Raw genomic sequence first — 21,963 nt, 5'->3', positions numbered from 1 at the left:
CTAAATGATGAAACTAAGTTACACTAAATAAGTCATATTTGACAGTAGATTTATCACTAGATTAATACAATTTCATAGTGATTTCTGATAGTTCTGTTCATTTACATTACTTTGTTTTGAACATATACATTTGATAAAAAGTTGGAAACAACAGCATGCAAATAGCAAGGTAAAACTACCAAAGAAGGATACACAGGATAAGATCTCGATCTCTTTATTAGGCTCACTGCTTATATTAACATTGAATATAGAAACAGTCCTCTTTTTTAGGAATTAAAGTAACTGTAATTAGTTATTTTAGAGTTGTAAATTTCTTGCAAAAAATGGTTGATATATATATATTTGTATAAATCACAATATTGATCTGTACAATGGGTTCTTATTTGAATATAACAAATTATTTCATCAGTTTAAAAAACAAAAAGACCATAAAGCTTTTAGTTTATAGAAATATAACTACACACACAAGATGTACATTCTTACACAAGATGTACATTCTCACATTCTTACACGAGATGTGCAATTCACGGGAAAACTGGGAGATATATGTTCTTCTTCCTTCTATACAGAAGTTCTAGATTTCATTGCCAAACTCCTGCTCGCTGTTTCTTATCACCAGCATGCTCGAAAAACATTAAGTCCTAAGAAGGAAACAAAAAACAAACAAAACAAATACTTCTTAAATGCAGTTCTTAGTTCGGAGATCTCTTGGTTGCATTGCAAGGTTTTCAAAGTACCTTCCTCTTAGAAACCTCCTCAAAAGATGAGAAGAAGGTGGGGGCACCTCTCCACCCCCCATCACCTGGGTCTCTCAGAATAGGACACCCACAGAGATAGAAAGGTGGTGACAGACGTACACAGAAACTTTAAATTACCACTAGCTGAAGCTATGCTTCCTTCACTCAGGATTCCTGCCCTGGCTTTGTTCAGCCCAACTCAGTCCCCTCACTTTGACCTCACACTGGAGTCCATCATAATGACCATTATCTTTAGTTCACATGTGGGAGCCCCATTTTCTGTGTCTGAAGTCCTGGGTTGCTCACACTCACTAACACTGTACTTCTTGCACATGAACATACACAGCCAAGGAAAACCTGGGCTGTCGGAGGCTGGTGAGAACGTTCCAAACTCAAGGTGCTTCACATGCTCCTTTCCTCCCCTCCGCAGCCCTGCCAGCACAGCAGCAGTGCAGTTTTTGAAATGGTCCCTGATGCTGAATTGCACAGGTAACTGGAAACAGGAGTGTGTCACACACTGTTTTCAAAGAGCAAAGTGAGCTGCACTGCAGGATTTGACACGGCAGAGAGTGCAGTTGAAAAACCCCGTATGGAGTCAGATGTGCTTTGCATCCCCAGAAGTCCCTTCCATTGGCAATGATTCCTCTAAGAGCATTTAATGCTGCTTAGTTCAGGGCTTCACATTGTTCCAAGGAGCGTCAATAGGACCTGACTGCAGCATTCATCTGTCCAGGTCACCAGCTCAGCAGGCTGCTCTGGCTTCAGATGGGTCTCTTGCCTACTGCTGATCTGCGCTTTTCTGGTCTCACCTTCCATATGAACATGCTTGCCTCTTCTAAGGTGTGTGTAAGGAGTCTTCCCTTTACGGGGTTTCTCAGTCCTATCACATACGAAGCTGTCCTTAAATACAATAAGAGCTTCATGTAGTCTAGAATAAGCTTATCTGAAATAATTCTTTGTTGCCTTCCATGGTTAGTTTTACGCATAGAAAGTTCACAACAAGTTGTCACCTGCTTCAATGAGCTCAGAGTCAAATTCTTTACCAGCATAGTTTGAACATGGAGATTAAAAAAGTCAGTTCATATTCAAGTATTAGTGAATAACAGACTTACAATAAGGAAGCAAGCACCAATCATGACAGCTTTCATTTTTACATCAAGGTCCATTGGGAATGTGATTCCAAAGTTATCTGCATCTGTAAAGGCTTCTCTCACAAAGCCAGTCCACTGCTTAGAAATCCTCCCAACAGTAGCAGTCTCATCCACAGACTTCACCTAGTTTAACATAAAATTTTAAAAAGCAACATCAAACCTATCATTCATAATATTCCCAAATCCTTTTCATGATAGATCCATTTGAAAGCTTCAGATTGTGTTATTTGAATTAATGCAGTCACTGAATCCAACTGTTTGTACCAAAAGGCAATCCTGACTATCACAAAGTCAGTCTTAAGTAGCACAGACATGAACTTAATTCTAAAACTGACTGTAGAGTTCAATGCTTTAATGGTGTTGGAAGACAGCAACCACATGCACACACACACTCTGCTGGAAGTGGTGTATTTTAGCCAAGAAAGTGAATTAGTTTCTCCTGCCATGTATCAGGAACTGCTCAAGTGAAAAATACGCAAATTACATTCTTTTGTTCCAAAGCAGAGAGTAGCCCTTTGTCAACATTATGTTTTCTGAAGTTAGATCCCATCTTCAGGGTCATGTGAAAAAATGGTCCTCAAAATAAAATGATACTAAATTTGGGTTAGCAACTATTTGCAACATCATTTTAAATATTAAATGGTAGACTAGTTTTTTGACTGTTTCATGTGTATGAAAATAATAATGCATTAATCACTATTATTTTTAAGTGAAAGTTGGAACTCTTCAGTCATTCAAATCTATATTTTAGGTCTAAGTTATATTTACTTGGTCATTGGATGATTATTAAATAATTAAATGAGTGCTTATAGGAAGTCATTTTAATAAATACCTGATGTATCTCAGAATAGTATTTTTTTTGTTAGGGTCTAACATAATAAATTCTAAAAGCTTTTGCAGCTAAAGATTTCAATTAAGAGATTTGTGCACAACCAGAGGGAATCAGTCTCGCTGAACACTGATGAATGGGTTTAAGATGTCATTCCTGGAAGTTTGATAGGCTTATCTAGAGTAACCTAGATATCTACAGAAATGAATTGATTATACTAGCATTTAAAGATAATGTACTAATTACTTAATATACACTACAGTTCAGTTGACAGGTAATAAGTTGAGCAACAGACTACTATTAAACTACTATCTGAAAGAAGATACAAGCAATTTTTAGCATTGCATACCTCAAAATTAATGTCCTCACAACAGCTGCAGACAACACATGGGCCAATGATTTTCAGTATATCCATTTTTTTCTCATTTTGAATGGTAAACTTTGGCAGGCAGGGATGCCAGTTCTGGACAACATAACCAACCGGTGTTCCTGGAGGTGCCTGAATTTCCAGCTTCACAGGATAAAGAAAACCTCCATGTGAATGTTAATGCTTGTTAGACAAAACCCACACTAGCACACAAACAAAACACAACAAGTTTTCCACACATTCTGGCTTTCCAACGCATGAAGCTGCATGGGGTTTTCTGTGAATGTTGTCTGCAGGCAAATTGCAGACCTCATATGCAACTTTTGCCTTCACTGAAAACAATAAGATGCTCCTAGGGCTATATGTACACAATCTATATATCTACAGTAGAAAGATCAAAGTTTAGTGAAAGAAAGGCTGTGAGCATCCTGAAAGGCGTTCAGTGAAGATATCACAGGGCGCAGCTACTATAAAAACACCTCAGAAAGAGCTCTGTGTAGGCTCAGATTTGAGGCTTTACAAGTTGCATCTCCCCACAATTATTTTAACAGTAAAAATCTCATCATTTCATATGTTGAATTTCACTACAGTTTTCAAAGCAGTATAGTGAAACCTCTAGCTGTTATTTTATGAAAACTGTTGCCCAACTCTGACACCACTGCCAGTGCAGATTTCAGCACTGGCCATGAGTTCCCTGACATGCTGCTGAATCAGTTTTTTCCTTACCGTAATCACAAGTGGTCAGAGCAATCATCCTAAGTGTTGCAGCACACTGGCTTCTTCTCAGACCAAGGAGACCCCCATGCCTAAATCCCACAGATCACTCTCTCCCCGCAACTTACAGACCAAACCTGACTTGTTTCACCTCGCCTCCTGACTCAAAACTGCACATGTGGACCATGTCCCATCTGAGTGAAGATGATAAGAGGGAGCAACTTACCTCCTGTAAGCAGCAGGGAAAGCAGCACGAAGAACATCGGAGGGGTCTCTGCAGTGTTATCACCTCGTGGCCGAGGTTGTCTATAATCCGGAGGGTGAAGGGTCGTGATGGCCCACAGCAATTCCTGGTACAGCAGTCAGTGTCCTCTGCTGCAAAGTACACCCTTTGCCCCAGAGTATTCTTGATTTCGTATTTGTTGTTTGTTTCAAAGCCAGTCAAAACTGAAAAACAGCAACAGAACTGTTAAATTTCGGAGGTGCATCTGGTCAGAAAAGTCATGATGCTAACCCTAAAGCTACCATTTTGGAACACAGAAGCAGCTACTGGTGAAGGGAAGCGGTGGGGAAAGAGAAGAGCAGCCTGATGGAGAAGGTCAGAGAGAAGCCACCACAAACATGGCAACGCGGAAAGGACACGGAGATGTCCGTCTGTCCCGTCCCACCAGACACTGACACCCACTGCCAGAGGAAGCACCACAATTAGCAATAATGCAGCATAGAAGATTCCCAGGGAAAAGCTGAAGGGATAAGAATTAAGGAAACTTGTGAATTTTGGGATAAAGCAAGAAAAGGGCTCTAGAGGGCACAAATATGTTCAGAATGAAAAGGCCACAAATAAAGCCTCACAGTCAAGATTCACAGGAGCACAAATAGAAAACAACAAGAGCCAGGACAGAAATTTTGATTAATTTCTCTAACAAATCGAAGTACTATTTGAAGCATTATGTAAAGAAAATGCAGCAGCATTAGGTGTCAGCCAAGATGGATGGTCCATTTTATTTTTTCTGTTTGAAAGAAACTGATAACATGACTGATATTCCTAAAGTGAACGGAATGAGGGGAGCAGAATGAAAGCAGTTCAGTTGTCTGAAACAGCAGGATTGCCTGAAAACAAGATCGGAGCTGCATGCCAGTCTGTGGAATTAGATGGAGTAAGAGAGGGCAGAAAAGAGGATCTTTAAGTAGAGAGGCAAGTAGAAATCATGTGCCTGAGTAACATGGGAAATGCATGACTTCAGCTATAACTAGCTCCTAAGATTATTCAGTCACATTGCTATGTATCTCTTAAGATACAGAACCTGCTTAAAATCCTCTGCCACCCCATTTTCTCCTCCCTCTCCTGCACAACTTCTGCAGAAACTGAGACAGAGAACAGGGGCAGGAAAGATAAAAGCAGCAATCCACCTTAAACATGTAGTGTCAAAGAAAGTCTAAATTTTACTGTCCTTGAGATTATGAGATTTAAACATTTCTCTGTTATAAATACTTTTCACTTACTCTCAAGAAGTTCAATTTGCTGATGAATTAATATCTGGTCAATCTGTTCGTGGTTGAAAAATTAAACAGAAAAAATAGTTAAGAACTTGTAACTAAGAGAAATGTAGTTTTAAAAAGCATTACTGGTTCATTTCAAAATGCAGATTTATGGATCAATACATTGCCCAGAGGCAGGTCATCTATTGGTAAAGCTGTGGAAATAGCTCACGTCCCCCCTGTCTTGTCCAAGTCAATTCAGCAGAATAGTGTTTCAGAGCACCATGGCAGATTTCCGAAGTTGCACCTAAGCCTGTCTGGTTACAAGCACACAGGGCTCAGCTACCTGTGTTCTCTTCAGAACTTGGGGCAGCTCATCTACAAAGCCTGAGAAATTTTAGAGCAGAAGCTCAGCTGCTGCTCAGCTCTGTGTGAAACTCAGCTAAAATCAGCTGCTCTTCACTGGTGCTTTTTTTTTTTTTTTTTTGGAGTGATTCGCAAAACTGGCAACAATACATCAGTATTAAGCCTTGACATTTGCTCCCAGTGATGAGAAGAACTGTACTTTTACAGTATAAGGACACATTCTGTAATATGAAAACAATTTTTATTTTGCTATTAGCATCCTGTACATTGTGAAGTCTGACTAGCACCTCTCTTAACATTATGAAGAGGTGTGAAGAAATTATCATGTAGAAAATTAAGCCCCTCTGATATGCTACAGTTGCCCACATTATATATACTTATTTATATATGCCTTGCCATATGACATTACATGTCACAAACAGTAGCTTCCGAAATGGGAAAGATGAATGATAGCCCTGTGTCCCTGGTCCTTTAGCATCTCACTTAGTGGGAGAGCACTCCACGAAGTGCTGCAGCCATAACAGGCATCTCCATACTCAAACTACAAAAGGCTTCAATTGTGGCTCAAAACTTTTTCACAGATGCAGGCTGCTTCTCAGGTGAATACCTGTTCTTTGGGGAAGAAGGAAGGGTGCAAGTACCTGTGTGAGGTATTCCAGTCCAGGAGGGCAGTTGGGGAGAGCAGGTGGGACAGGCATCCAGATTGTCCCCTCCTTCACAAAGGGTTGGTTCTGAATGGGTGGAACAGCAAGTCCAGGTGGGACTCCCATGGCTGGTACCTGGAAGCCATAGCTCTCTGCACCTGCAACACCTAGGGTGGTAGGAGAGATGCAGTTATGAAACTTGGATGTTGGAAAATAATTGCCCCCTAGATCTTCAAAAGACTAATTTATTCACTATTTTGAACTGTGAAGATCCTTACACCTACAGTATATTTCAGTTATGAATACTACAGCTTTTATGAGGGAAGTTACACTGGATTGAGATGTTCTAATCTGTCCAGACAAAAACAATAAATACATCATTCTTGAATACGGCAGAAATTTTATTCAAATAAAGATAGGCAATTCAAAAATTAGAAATAAATAAATGAAGGTTATTTCCAAGTAGAGAAGACCTTATTGAGACCTTATCACTCTCTACAACTACCTGGAAGGGAGGTTGTAGCATGGAAGGTGTCAGCCTCCTTTCCCAACTAGCAAGCAACAGGGCGAGAGGAAGTGGCCTCAAGTTGTGCCAGGGGAGGTTTAGATTGGATACTGGGAAAAATTTCTTCACTGAAGGTGTTGTCAGGCACTGGAACAAGCTGCCCAGGGAAGTGCTGGGGTCACCATCCCTGGAGATGTTTAAAAGACACATAGATGAGGTTCTTAGGGACATGGTTTAGAGGCGGACTTGGCAGTGTTAGGTTAACAGTTGGATTCAATGATCTTAAAGGTCTTTTCCAACCAAAATGATTCTAAGACACAAATGAGGAATTTTAAGACTTTTTTTTTTTTTCCCGAATTATACCTTCTACTTATGTGACAGGCAATATCCTTTTAGCTGTTTATCTGCAGTTTTCAAGCCAGTTAACTGTGATCTAAAAATGGCACTTTCCCATTTGTTTAATGGATTACAGGAAATCCACAACTCCTTCATGGAGGAGGTGTGTAGCAAAGAAGGAAATAGTTCCATATTTTGCGGAAGTAAGCACTCCAGTTAGCACTCAGTAGGAAACACAAGCTCTCATGAAGCACTTCAGGGTCTAAATGCTCAACCTCCCACCAGATGGCACAAGCATTACGGTCATGCTGCTCACAACCCATCCCATGTCCCCAGACTGTGCACAGTTGCCTCGCCTGGGTATGGTCCTGCAGCAATGTGGTCTTTGCTAGAGAGATGCTTTATGCCCTTGTAGCTGAAGCTGCCAACGTTGTTACAGAACAAGAACTATTTTTTTTTCTCATTTAATACTTTCCTGGTAGGTAGACAAGGCCTTCAGTGTGATGCAGAGGAATTTTACATTTTACTCAGAAGCAAGCACAACACAGAAGTCATAAAGAATATTTTTGTAAAGCCGTACAAAGGCAAATAGTTCAAGAGATGCTGATTTGTAGACTTATTTTTAGCTCAAATCAGTTCAGCACCAATGTTTCACACCACATAACAAAACATGGACTATACCATGTGAAAGCTCACGCTGCAGCCATAAACAGCACAGTATCTCAGGTGATGTAAACATCTGTGGCTTAAAACTCATAGGATCACTCACCTCAGAGAAGGGTCCACCCTTATGGAACACAAAACTACTTTTAAGTCTGAGCACAGGCTTTGCACACAATCTACTGCTGTCATGTACGTGTGCGTATACAATTATTCAAAAGGAAAAATGCTTTGCTGACCTCCATCATACAGGTAGCACATGCCCATTCCTCGCTGAATCTCACAGCACATACAGGCCTCAGACTGCTTTGCCACATGTTGCACAAGCTTTAACTTAGAACAGCACAGTAACTTAGGCGAAAATTTCACATTTAATCTATAACCTATGCTTTGAGCCTGATTGTTAGCTCTTGCTTATTATGATTTGGTTTTCAGAAAGGAGTTCGTAGGTAGAACATGAGAAGCTATTTATGAGTGCTATATTTTGAATGTGGAGCAGAAAATGAGATAGAGGAGAAAATTAAATGCGTAAAAATGTGAGGTATAACCACATGCAAAATACAGCAACAGAGTAAGAGACAGGAACAGAACACATGGACCAGCAGAACTGCGAGAGGAAAACAATTGTCCAGTTCAGGATTTCTAGAAAAAAAAAAAGTGCAATTCTGAAGGAACATGTTAATTTAAAAAAATCTGATAATCAGCAAGAAGCTTCCACACTTTAATTGCTTTTCATCAGTAACACCTCTCTAACAAACTCCCCACAGTGAGAAACATCCAACATTTTTAACTTCTACCACCACTGGTACTGCTCAGCACATACTAACATGTAGCACCACGGAAGGAAGACAACTTTTCAGCAAAACAGAAATTAACAGAAACTCTACAGAATTAACAGCAGAAAAGTAAACCAGATATGGTTGCCCTCATCCTTCCCATAATTATTTCCTAATGATATAGTAGATCTGTAGCCAGGCAACCTACCTTGGTAACTCCCAGGTGCATGCTGCAGGTAGCCATAGGGGACTTGATTTCCTGGCGCATAGCTTGCATTTGGAAATCCAGGTGCTGGGGCAGGGTTATGTGCTGGAAGAATGGAAAATATGCTTCGAGTATTGCTCATTTCCTTCTACCCTAGCATGAAAGATCCCCAGAATTGCTTCCTTTTTCAGAGCAGACATAAAAGAAAATTAAGTAGCTGGTTTTTGTATAGCAAAAGCTGTATAACAAGCTTGTAGTTATTAAAAATATTAAAAATCACTATAATTTAAGGGAGTTCTGATCCTTAAATTTCAGAAAAAAAGGCAGGTATTGCCCATTATGTCATGAAGATGTCACAAAAACACTGAATCATTTTGCTTAGAAGGGACCTCTTGAGATCACCTGTTCCTACTCCTGCTCAAGCAAGGTCAGTTCACTATCTGTCTGAAGCAAAAGTGTCTTTGTTAATTTATATTTATAAGGAGGCTTCAATTCAAAGAATTACCAAGGAACTGACAGGCTGTCCTTCTGTACAGAACAGACTCCACTATATAAAACATTATCTCCCAATTTCTTCAAATTAGGACTATACTAATGCCTCACTGGCAGACTCAAAGGGTTATAGATTTAAAAACATTTACCAAGTTCAGTTTGTAAGCAGAAACAACTTCGAAGTCAAGTTTATTCATTTTATTCAACTTCTAAAATCAAGATCTGAAAATGTAAGCTATATGTTTTCTAAATTATTCAATTTAAAAAAAATAAATAATTTCAATTTAAAACATTTATATATCTTTCATAGTATTAGACGGTAGACTAATAACTAAGGTAATATTGCTTGAGCACCTCTGAAGGACCCATGTTATCATTGATATTAACAACAGATGACATTTTGTTTATATTTTACTCACCTTGCATTGCCGTGGATCTGCTTATAATTGTTCTGCAAAACAACATTTTTATTTCAGGGGTTTTTTAATATATAATTTCACACAAGAGTTACTCGAAGTTCTCTATTATTGATAAAAGATACTTGCCTACCTAGACTGTATGGAAAAGGTAAATTATAAATACAAGCCAAACTACCTTTAAATATCGCAGCATCCTTCTAGGCTATATCTGCACCACAACATCAATCTGAATTATCTATGCCTGCATTTATGCTTTGTGGATTTTGAAATCATCCTCAATTCAGAGGAAAGCATCAGGATATGCTGGTATTCCATGGCAGTGCAGGACTATACTGTGCAGCCATTTGGAAACATCACTCAAATCACATGGAGTAACTACTGCAGTAATTTCAGATCAACTAGTTTGGTGTATGGATGTTGACTAGAAAACCTGCTTTTGTAAATCCTGGAGCAGCTATGATGCCATGCAACCACTCCTCAGTTCTTTATGTCATTCCACTTCTGAAGTGGTACTACTAAATAGCACATATCCAATTCTTGTCTCCATATGTTAATAAAGGGTAGGAATGCACAGGTAAGTGGGCTTCCACAGCAGAGTATCATGAGTGAAAAGGCCAGCTGCTTTTCTTTCTGCTCTTCCAGGGTTGCCAAAAGGAGTTAAAAACAGAAAGAACATTTACTAATGCCAGCATTAACCTTGAGAGATGAACCTTTCAGTCTCTGGGGTAATACGAGAAGAAAGGCAATGGCAGCAATTTCTATTAAAGACAGAGGTCCAAAAGAGCCACCAGATCCACAAGTGGAAGTATAATAAAGAACAGTATAGGAGCTCCTTTTTGGGGCTCAAAAGCTTTAAAATAAACAATAAACCTAGTTATTCTTTAAAAAGAACACAGTTCAAGTTAAAGTAATAATATATTTCGTCTGTTACGGTTCTTCCAACTAGTTCAGTTCAAACATGGTCAAAACTGGAAATGAAACTGAAACCAGTTGCTTTCTGCTTTTCACTCACAGAGTAAAAGCTGATGTCACAGAAGGATGTTTAATGGTTCTGGGATGACATGTCATCTAGCTCACTTCCCAACTCACAGACAACATCCTCTTTGTTTAATAAGGTATTCTTAAGGTATTCTTCCACTTTACTAACAAAACCACCATCCTGTTTTACATGTTTTAAATCGATTCTTGTCCCCATATTAACACAGGTTAAAACATAGTAGGAAGTAATTTAAAATTCTACATCTAATTTAAAAATCTGAAAGAAAACATTCAACGTACATAACTAAATCTTGTTCTCCCAGTTGATAATCTAGAGTGACAAGGTTAATATAAGACCATATTAATATGTTGACAAAACTACCAGCTTGCAGGAAGCAGCGCAAATTACAGATTAATTAAAAAAAAAGTTATTTAAACTACCAAAGATCAGTTTCTCAGTCTATACTGTGAAATGTTCCAGCTTCTTGAACTTTAGTGAACTACTGTGAATTTCAACTGAACCCTTTGCTAAAGAGAGAGCAGAGACAGAATCATATTCTTTATTTAAAAGAAAGGCTTTATAGTAGCCCAGAATATTTTTTCCCTACAACCATACTTATTCACCTCTGTGCCAACTAGGACTTAGAAAATATTGATATGTTTTATAGCTAGAAAAGCAACAAAGATTTTACAAAGTTCAATTCCCATTTCATAAGACCTGATGCTAGTCAATATTATTTATTTTATTAATATTGTTATTTTTCTTCTATTTTTTTTTATCTAGACTCCTACTACATCCAATTCAGTCACCAAGATTAACACATTCTCAGTCATATGCTGCTTTTCACGTAAATAATTTATAAAGATTGTGAAATAACCGAAAATTTGGAAATACCAAAGGAACAAGGAACAAAAACTCACTTTCATCAGCCTTTATATTGCACAATCTATTGTTCAGCCATGCTGTTACACATGGGGAAATTCCTACCTGGTAATACCTCAGTCAAAACCAGCAGCAATGGGCAGACTAGTCACTTAGAAATGTGTTGGTTCCAGCTGCTTGGGTTACACAAAGCAATTATTTGAAGCCTATATTTTCATTTCAGTTTAATAAAATGAGGTTTTACATGCTGCTAGGTGTTATTAGTTCTAGTAACAGTTTTAAAATAAATATAGGGAACAATCATTGAAACGTTACTTACATAGCAGGGAAAAGTAAAGGTATTTGCATTTAGCTCCCACTCATACAAAAAAAAGGGAGAATGCTATTTCTTTGTAATGGAGTTAAAATTTCACAGAGTTAAAGAAAAACAAAAGAAAGTGATTCAGCAAGAAGTCCATTACTGAATTAATTTCAGTTCAACAAAAACAGCAGCTGCATGAATGCCTTGTGCTACACTGACCACATGCTGCAACCTGAATTCACAGCATAAATCGGGAGTAAGTTGTATGGGAGTGAATAAGCTAGCCATGGCGTTCCAGAAGCAGCAGCTGTATATCTTTGTGGACATCTTATAAAAAGCTTTACAAGGCCCATTTAAAAGCAGTCTGATCTAAATTTGAATTTAGCCTGGCTTTAAGCAGAGGAATGGACCAGATGATCTCCCAGGGTTACCCTTTCCAACCTAAATTGTGCTAGAATAATAAGGGTCCTTCACATTTTATTATACTGCCTGAGGTATTTGCTAATTAAATATTCCCCAAAATCCCCAGCTGAAGCACAAGAAGGGTGAGAGGAGGGGTTGGACCAGGCTCTGGCTCCCAGCACCTGATTCTCAGGGGCCATTTTGGGTTAGGGCTCTGCAATGGAGCCTGTGCCAGGGAAATCCAATGAGTTAGAATCATAGAATGTCCTGAGTTGGAAGGGACCCACCAGGGTCATCCAGTCCAACTCCTGTCCCTGCATATAACAACCCCTGATCACTTTCCTGACAGATTGCCATAGTAACTCATAGTTCTTGGTCCACTCTCCCAAAGGGAGTACAGATAAGGAAGAAATACCCTCTCTTCTCTGGAGGAGGGGACATACCTGGGTTCAGTTTTATACAAGAGACAGCAGAAGCGATTTTGCTGTGGGGAGGGAAGCACCAGGGGAACAAGGTGCATCTGTGCGATGAGGGATGACTGTTAATGAAATACAGTTTCTGGATGGTCTGAGCTCCCCCTCCATGGCTGACACCGGCAGTGGGAAAGGCAAGGCTGCCTGCCTTACACAGAGCCAGCTGCCTCTCCTAGAAACATGTGAACCCTGCAGCATGGTTTCTGGCCTCAGTCACTGGAATACAGAGGAAATGAAAGGCAAAATAATCAGCACACACACCCCCACACTAAAGGCTCCTTGACCTGTGGGTTAGCAAGCTGATAGCAGACTCCCACGCCTCATCTGCTGTACTGCTCACAAAAGGAACCCATATCAAGTTTTATTCTTCATCCGCTGTCCCTATATACTGTACTACCTAGAACCCATATGCCAGCCTTCCTCCTCATCCATAGGAGTTCCCAGACTATCTTCTCTGTGCTCTCACAAGCAGCAGTCAATTGCTGCGATAGTCTAAACCCTCTCACTTAGCACCAACATATCCAACGGGTCCCTCACTTCCTCCTTACTTTCTGAAATTGTTACTGAAATTGAAGCAACCCTCAGAGGCATCCAGGAGTCCAAGCACAGTGTCTTCCCCTCTTCAGGAGTCCTGATCCCAGGCACTTAAGGACATCCAAAAGCTTTTGGAAAGGAAATCGAGGAAATAATGGTTCTGAAGGAATTCAGAACAAAACTATTCTAGTTCAGAGAAGAGTTAGGAAACTACATCCCCAGATTATCATTTTTTGAGGAATGGCAGAATGTCCGTATTTCTTTTCAGTCACTTTCTAATTTTCAGAACTATATTATACAACCAGATTTCCCTTACCCTGATGCACGTCAGTAGATGTGCTGCAACTAATTTAGAGAGGCCTTAATTCAGTTAACCACAGAACTTCCGTTTTGATTCTAGCTCACTAAAACCCTGCCAAGAGCATATTAACATACACCCCCAAGCACAAACATCACATGGTGCCATTTAAAAGCCAAGTCACACCCTTTCCAAGAAGGTTTATGTTTCAAAAAACAGACTTAAAAAGCCAATTAGCTGTGAGGCATGCATTAGTTCACCCTAGCTAGCTTTTTAGCATTTCTTTGCATAATCACATGATATGAAACTATTCAGCCACTGGATCTTAACCTTGACTGGTGGAGAAACAGTGTACTTACAAATAATCTACATGATATAATTAAATGGTTATTTTCTGCTAAAGTTAAGAAAATAGCCTTCAGAGAAGGAATGAAATGTGCTGTAAGTTGACATAAAATTATTTTGTTCTCATTCAGTAAGATATCCTCTCCCCTCACACAGAGATCTCTACTGAAACTTGGGAGTCCAACATCCGAGAGCTACAATGCACTCTCTGGTTATCAAGTCTTGCTGAGACAAGGGCACGTCTCTACCACTGCTCACTTCACAGCTGGGTGACAGGACCACGACTGCTCAAACCGTGACTGCTGCTGTCACCTCTCTCGAGTGGGGGTCTCCACTGACAGCCTCAGGAGCAAGATTTTCCCTTAAGCCAGTCTTTGCAAGCCAGTTACTTTCCCACATCTAATAACTAACTGTTGCTAAAGAGAGAGATTTTCTAACTTAATGCACAGTCCCAAATTGGGGTCTGTGGTCCTTCTAATCATCAGGTCCTTTTCGTAGCCCTGTGATCGAGGAAAAAAAAAATAAAATAGCCGAACAGATAAAGGAAATCATATACGGTAAAGAAATCATATATTGTAAAGAATACCCGTTCCCAAAGCCAAGGGGGCGTCCCGCACACTGAACCCCGCTTCCAGAAGCGCCGGACCCACTGCAACCCCGGCTCCGCTCCGCAGCTCCCGGCGGTCCCGTCCCGTCCCCCCGGAACACCCCGCACCGCGGGGCGGGCTCTGCCCGGGGCCGCCCCGGGGAAGCCGCGCTGGGCGGGCGGAGCAGCCCGGCCACCGCCTTCCGTGACCGGGGGGGAGCCGCTGCTGGATTTCTGGAAGGGACCACGGTTGTGAATGGGAGCGGGAAACACGGAAGAGTGGTGCTGGCACTGCTGGGGGCAGGAGAGGAACCGCATGGGTGAAACACTGGGGACTCATTGAACAGCTTGCTTTTGTGGGTTGAGATAAAGACAGTCTAATAGGATAGCAAAGGGAGAATAATAATAATAAAAGAACATACAAAACAAGTGATGCACTGTGCAATTGCTCACCACCTACTGACCAATGCCCAGCCAATCCCTGAGCAGTGATCATCTTCCCTGTCCAACTCCTCATGTTTATACACTGAGTATGATTTCATATGGTATCGAATATTCCTTTGGCCAGTCTGGGTCAGATGCCCTGGTTGTATCCCCTGGTGTCCCAGCACTGGGTCATTGTAGATTTACTCAATGTTTGGTCATCATAAAACATTCCAAGGTTACAGAGAAACTGGTATAACACATTGCAGAGGATTAGCTTGCAAATACATTTCTTTAAATAACACTGTTAAGATTCACAGGAAGTTCTATTGTCTGCAAACATGTAGTCTATATTTTTACTGTAATGGATTGTAATTTACATATTAATGGATTTTTAATCTTTAGATGCCATAAAACAAATTATGTTCTAGATATTTTTTTTCCTAACACTTTACAGGGAATAACAAGATATTCTCCTAAATTTTAAATCTCACTTAATTCTCTTGCTAGTTTACTCAATGTTTTTGGCTCCCAGGCCATTCAACAAATATGATGAACTAAGCTTTTAAACAACAGAAAAATAGAATCTTTTAAATTTCTGTTCATATTGTTGAAAGTCATGTCATTCATTCTTCAGAAGCCTATAGATACTTTTACATGTACAATTTGTACAGGTGTAAATAAAACCTAATGAGATGCAATATGCAGGCCTCGTTTTCAAGATAGCAGAATTATAAAAACAAAGCAAAGAACAGTTGTGTTTTGTCAAAGAATATAAATAATAGATCTATAATAGCAAAATGCACTTTTGATATTTCCATCTCCAGGGTGCCAGTGTGCTATTTTTTCTATATACATTCCTACTCCTTCAGGCTTAGGAATGCTTCCAGACAAGTACTAGTTATCTATGAATAAGACGATCCTGTTTGATAGATGCATAGAAACAAAAGTGTATGATGTTTTCATAAGAAGGGAAAAAGACAGTTTGCTCCTTCTGCATTAGGAACTATCTAGCTAATTCTTAAAATCAATTGATCACAGTGTCAAGGGGGCTCCGATAAGTAACATAATTGTGGAATGTATTTCAGATGGCATCAAATACAAGTCCATGGCCCAGAAAGCACAACAAGTAGAGTTACCTCTTCACCAGATCTCACAGCCTTTGTGACAGCTTATTAACGGCAGTTCAGCTTGGATCACATGTTATATAACTTTAAGTAACAGCTGAAGAATTTGATGCTCAGAAGTTATAAAGCTTAAATTAGAGACTTACAGCAAGAAAAGCCACACCAGTCCTAACAGCTTCTGCAGGAATACCAGGAGTGCAGGGAAGTCCCAATCAATAACCCTGAAAGACAAAATTACCTTGTCCTCAGGAAAGAACAGTAGGAAATCCTGGCCCAGCTATCATCTCTTACAACCTGGTAGCCCAGTTTTCTTGGCCCTTAGTCTGACCAGGATTGCTCTCAGCTACACTGAGGGCTGAAAGTTTGACAGATTGCCCCTATGAGTATGTGGTTTTTGAACTTCCATAGACATAACTCAGAACAGCCTCGGCATGAAACGAACAGTCAAATGGCTGAGGGGTTGGGTGAGTGGCATGGCAGAGGTCCACCACAATCCCAAATTGGTGTTGTATCCCATGAGAACATCCAAACTGCATCACTGACAGAGCTGCTTAGTGTGCTGCGTGCATTGCAAAGCTTCCCTGCTATCATCAGGGAGCTGGCCCATGATGCCGAGATATTAGCTGTTTGAAAACATGCGTACATCTGGGAAAGTTATAACAACTTTTCTGGACTGCTGCAAAGTCAACCTTTTAATAAAATTCAGCAGAAAAGTACCGATGCGGTGTGCAGTCTTACATTGCTGGCAGGCAGCAGTCCTGCTTTCCCAGCTCTGCCTCCCAGAGCTGGAGCTGCGTGTTTGCCTGGGTGCCAGGAACAGAGCTCGGCTGGGCTCCAGCTCCTTCCTGTAACAAAGTCAAGCCCTCACAAGAATGATGTTATGATGTTGCTGATACTGACGTCTGTGCTGTTTACAGATCCACATGTTTAATATCTACTGGAGGAAAAAAAAAAAAAAAAAAGGAAGTATTGCTCTTTTTCAGTGGGGAAAACATCCAACCCAAAACTAACACTTTAATCTTTTCTTTTCTCTTTTAGGGCCTTTTTATTCCTCTCATAGAGTGGAAGGCCAGAAAGGACACTGTGTATCTGATCACTAAATGTAAAAAAAAATTCTAAAGATTACTTAGCATTTCTCCTTTTGATGTTTATTTTTTTCATCTCCAAATTTAGAATATAATGCTCATCCAGTGTCTTTTTTCCACCTATCTGTAAAAAGACTTGGGCCACACAAAATTCAAGCAGTACAATAAATGTTTAAATTGTGACATGGAGTACACTTTTTTCAGTAATTATACTTCTAGTGAGATGTTAGTTTTTAATTTTTAGCCACAGAATACCTGGTTACATACCTACATTCAAACTCTATGTCCACCTTGAAAGGGAAATAAATTATATTTGAAACAATTTTACCTTGCTTATAAGGTACCACCTCAGGCAAAAAAACATATTCATGTGAACTCCACAGTTACAGGAACAAGAACAAACAAATACTGAATTGTTTGGCAAAGAAAGCATTTGGAGTAACTTGGCTCATATCCTGAATACAGTGTTGGTGAACTAATCTTCTGCATCCTTTGCTATACAGTCACCTCATCCATACTGGAGCTGTTAGGGTCCATGTATGCCTCTGCCAAGTAAACTGCGCTTCATCTAAACTACACAAATCTGATCGTGGTAATTTGTGCATGCATTAATCCCAAGACTGGGACTTAAATTTGAATCCTTAATAAAGAAAACATAAGTGAGTAAGTGCAGGTCACTTTACAGCTTTATATACACTGCAGCCTTTTTCTTCTAACTCACAAAATAATGTCTGCATTTCAATATAAAACTTTCCAAAACCAAAAAAATCTTATTATAGTTGTGCACTGAATTTCACCTGGACACCGGATATAACAAGGATTTGGGGATTTTATTTTGCTAGTTTCCTCAGGTACATAGGAATCTAATCTAAAGCTGACTTGCATTTTTCCACACATCTGCATTGAGTCCACTAAGAGGATTAATACCAGACAGTGAGAAGTAGGCTTTAATAATTCTTTTAAGAAATGGGTATAGAATTATTTTGACATGGTTGGGAAATTAGAAATACGTGGTAGTATTTGATACTACCTCTCCTGTTTAACAGAAATGAAAGAATTATAATTCACTCAGTTCAGATTTATAACTAGAAATGTAAACTCTCTTGCCCAGCAAACATGACTTTTGACACAGGGATGAATGTTAGTTATTACATGAGAATATCTTCATCTTATCAATATGAACAGAGATAGCACCGTATCTCTTCATTTTCCTTTGAGGCTTTTATCAGTAGGAAAAAAACTTATTCACCTGCAATGGCAGAAAAAAAGATGCCGTGATTCACACAATGCCAGTAAATTGCCAGTCTTTGCCATATCAAATAATGCTCCACTTCTTATCTGACTATGATCACTGGTATTATGACTGACAGGCAGTGCTTCTCTGTTAGATCGGTGAGCTGAAATGCTCAGTACCTTTTTATTTTCTCTAGTGAGCAGATTTGATCAGTGCCGCAGGGGAACCCCTGAAACCTTTGGAAGAGAAGTTGGAATTGCTTCAAGAGAAGTGAGAAACAGACTATGCTCATAATAATTTGTTCTTTAGATTTAGCATGTTTAACTGAGAAGAAACATCATTTGTAGATTTCTGACCCCATTTTCCAGGTATGTTGCTTATGGGCTACGTATTCAGTATATTACTACTGCTTCAGTTTCTGATCCCCCATCTCTAGCAACTCATCTGATCCCATGGTATCCAACACCAGAAATAGGATCAAATCCTCCACCAGCTTCTGACACAGAGGTCTCAGTAACCTGATTTGCTGTGTGGAGTTTTGTCGACAAAAGGAGCTACCTTTTTCCTGATGTCACCTAAACAGCTCTGTTTCACTTCATGCTCAGGCAGTACAGTGTTTGTGATAGAACATAAGGAAATTCACTCACAACTGTACACAAGAAACAAAATAACTTTTGTGCAGCTCAACCAGTGTGTAACTGCATTTAACCTCTAGAAAGGCATTGTTTGCATGCTTCAGGAAATAAGAGCAATTACCGGCAGGTTTGCCTTTTGTGTCTGTGCACGTCATCCCACAGAAGATGGAAACTCCCTTCTCTGGCTTTTGTGTCCTGGAAAGCAAATCCAGAACAGCAAGCAGCCCTGGCAGATGCAGAGAAAGATTAGCCGTGAGTAGCTGTTGCCTTAAACACAGAAAAGGTACAGGATGTTAGGTTTGAGGCGCACAACTGAGGGCGGTGCCAGGAAAAAAAAAATAAAAGGGAAGGGGGAAGAAGGAAGAGGAAGAAAAAAAGAAAAATATGCTCCCCTGCCTGTGGCAGGCAGGAAAGGCTCCTGAGCTGCACTGGCAGCAGCCCCTGCCAAGGGGTACAGTTTTTTTCTGCTATCTCCCATCCCTTCCTTGTGCACAGCTCCGAGAGGCTGCTGTCACTCAAACAGTGCATGCAGAGGAATGGAAAAGGTACTGACCGACTCCAGGACCATCAGTTTCTGATACAATGCAGATGTCCAAGCGCTGCTTGGCAAATCCTTCCATCCCTTCGCATGCAAACTGCTTCAGGGATACGGCAGGATGCAGTAAACTGGAGCCAGTGTTGTCATCTGGGAATGACAGAACAAAAATGAAACTGAATATTAAATACGAGAAACATTTTGGTGAATAGAGAAGGAATGGTAGATCCCGACAGTACCAGAGATTGCAATGTTGACTGCTCTACCCTGCACAGGTTTTGCTGGCAAAGACCGTACAATGCAGTCACATAAAATACACTTTTAAATTACAGGATTTTCACAACACTTAGAACTTCTTGTGAGAGTTTGGGTTTTAAAAGGCTAACCCTAACTCCCCTACCCCAAATTATTCACATTTTAGGAATCTTATCCATAGCTTCCAAAGGAAGCTAAAATCCAAACATTTTTAAAAGTAGATAAATTACTAGCATTATTATTTCTTTGATGTGGAACTGGGGCAAATGGATTGCATCATGCTAACAGCTGAGAGGCATCTGACATCTTCCCAGTCCCAGTGTAGTTCTCTTTTTTGGTTCAGTAATTAGGCCTTCACTAAGATAATAAAAAATGTATTCATGAAACCAGGAGAGGCAGCTAACACGTTATCTCTGTATTAAAGACTTGTAACTGTGGTAACAGGTCTGTTAGTTTATTTGATTTCATTTAACAATGTCAAGTCAGTCTTCGAGCCTGTAGTCTAAGAAATTAGCTTAATGTTCTCCTTTGAGAGGGAAAACTGGGTGAAAATGTTTTTAATATTGTAATGTCTTCGTAAATTCACCATACAGATAGCAGGATTGTACATTTAAGAGTTCCAAACCCTGCAAGGCAACAGTCCTTATATTGTTACATACACTGACCAGCAACATGTCCCCTCAGGCTGTCACTAACAATTACAATAATAATTTAAAGAAAAGCACTTCCCACAGTGAATCATCAGCTGTCATCATCAGTCTTTCTTCAAGACATTTGAACATAAGGGAAAAACAACAACTGAACAACAATAGAAATAATACCACATATTTGATTTTGCTACTAGATGTTTTTGTGCCAAACCAATTTCTTTCTTAGGCTGAGAAGGAGGCTAAATAAAGTTTTACTGCTGCCAGTCATACGGATTTTTGAATGTCAGCACTACAGAGGAGCCAGAGTAAGCCGCTTTAGAGTCAGAAACCAGGATATAGGGAGAAAAAGAACAACACGACAAAGAAATAGGCCATTACAGTTTACAGCATTTAGGATTAACTGTGATACCAAGAGTTTAAAATGCAGCTTGTGTAAATCCTGTTTTCTGCCAAAGGGATACTGATACCGCAAATAGATATTTATAGGCAACATTTTCACAGGCGTGACTTTTTTTTTCCTAAAAAGCATAATTAATACCAGCTTAATCTATATAACACACCAGGAAAGCCAGCTCAGGCCAATTCCACATGCCCCACACTGCGGATGTGCGGCTCCCTGTGTTGAAGCTGGCATTCTGCATTTCCAGGCTGCTTAGATTAAGCATGTTTGGTTTGCAGGAGCAGGAGGTGGAGAGTTAGGTTTTTGGGGTTTTCTTTGGTTGTTTGTGGGGGTTTTAAGGTTTTTTGCAAAGCTAAGTTCTTTTATTTAAGCACTGTTGCAGGCCACACTAGATTGCACAGCAGCAATGACGTGTTAGTCCTTGAACACTCCCCTGGCTCCAGTTTCCTGGACAAGTGAGGAATGTCTGTGGGTGGGATTCTCTGGCCAAAGTCCTCTCAAGGTGGTGCTGCTGCACTGCTGGAAAACTGGATTCACGTGAGATGGTTATGTTAGGGCATCTGGGGCCTTGAACTGAAATCTCTCATTTTCAGAGGTACATAAAATAAAAAAGCAGGTAAGCAGCAGCCCATGGCCATGGTAATTGGGATATCTTTGGCTGTAGGGGAGTCCTCTCTGCTCCCTTTGCCTGTCCCCCAGACCTCCCAGCCCCAGTTCTGTCCTAGCACAGCAAAGAATATCTGGCAACACCCAGGTCCACAAGGGCTTTTGTTTACAATAGTTTAGTCTTTTGAATACCACCATTGCTTGTGAATTCACTATTATAAAAAAATATACCCTTTAGCTTCACATTCTTGACTAGGCACTCTAGGCTTGTTAGGGAGCTGCTAACAAAGGAAAAGCTGCAAATGAGGTTGTTTCTGATTTTGGTATGATATATACCAGCACTTGCTTCTTTTATCAACCTGAGTCTAACCAGGCTGAGAACAGACTGTTATTTAAAATAATGAAGTACAAGTTAATGCGTTTCATAACAGACTCATCTGATAAAAACATACTGGGGACAGTGAGGATTTCATTAATTAAGAAGATAATTAAGAAGTTGTAAATGTAGAAGGGTCACTATATCTGCAAGGGTT

At 40.0% G+C, this 21,963-nt stretch overlaps 1 protein-coding gene across 2 annotated transcripts; it reads right to left on the bottom strand.

The window, feature by feature from the left end:
- Positions 1-276: 276 nt before the first annotated feature.
- Positions 277-14,835, bottom strand: LOC308043401 (phospholipid scramblase 1-like). 2 transcript variants are annotated; one of them, XM_080349435.1, is made up of 9 exons: positions 14,481-14,835; positions 9,681-9,712; positions 8,773-8,874; positions 6,285-6,454; positions 5,302-5,344; positions 4,025-4,245; positions 3,067-3,228; positions 1,850-2,011; positions 277-641 (listed from the first exon to the last, which is right to left on the bottom strand). In XM_080349435.1, exons 2-9 carry the CDS (start codon positions 9,685-9,687, stop codon positions 582-584), a joined length of 927 nt encoding a protein of 308 aa, XP_080205561.1. In that variant the 5' UTR covers positions 9,688-9,712; positions 14,481-14,835; the 3' UTR covers positions 277-581. The 2 variants fall into 2 exon arrangements, with proteins under 2 accessions (XP_080205561.1, XP_080205562.1); XM_080349436.1 differs by lacking the exons at positions 8,773-8,874; positions 9,681-9,712; positions 14,481-14,835 and adding an exon at positions 6,793-6,913.
- Positions 14,836-21,963: the final 7,128 nt, after the last annotated feature.

The sequence above is a fragment of the Nesoenas mayeri genome (genome assembly GCF_963082525.1).
Source record: "Nesoenas mayeri genome assembly, chromosome: 9".
Classification (NCBI taxonomy): Eukaryota; Metazoa; Chordata; class Aves; order Columbiformes; family Columbidae; genus Nesoenas; species Nesoenas mayeri.
The sequence above is the reverse complement of the archived record's forward strand: the minus strand, read 5'-3'. Positions and strand labels throughout refer to the sequence as shown.

Coding starts and splice junctions, on each gene's coding strand:
- LOC308043401 (XM_080349435.1), bottom strand. Junction 4,246..5,301: donor GCAAATTGAACTTCTTGAGA/GTAAGTGAAAAG, acceptor GCTGTTTTTCAG/TTTTGACTGGCTTTGAAACA. Junction 2,012..3,066: donor GTGAGGACATTAATTTTGAG/GTATGCAATGCT, acceptor ATGTTAAACTAG/GTGAAGTCTGTGGATGAGAC.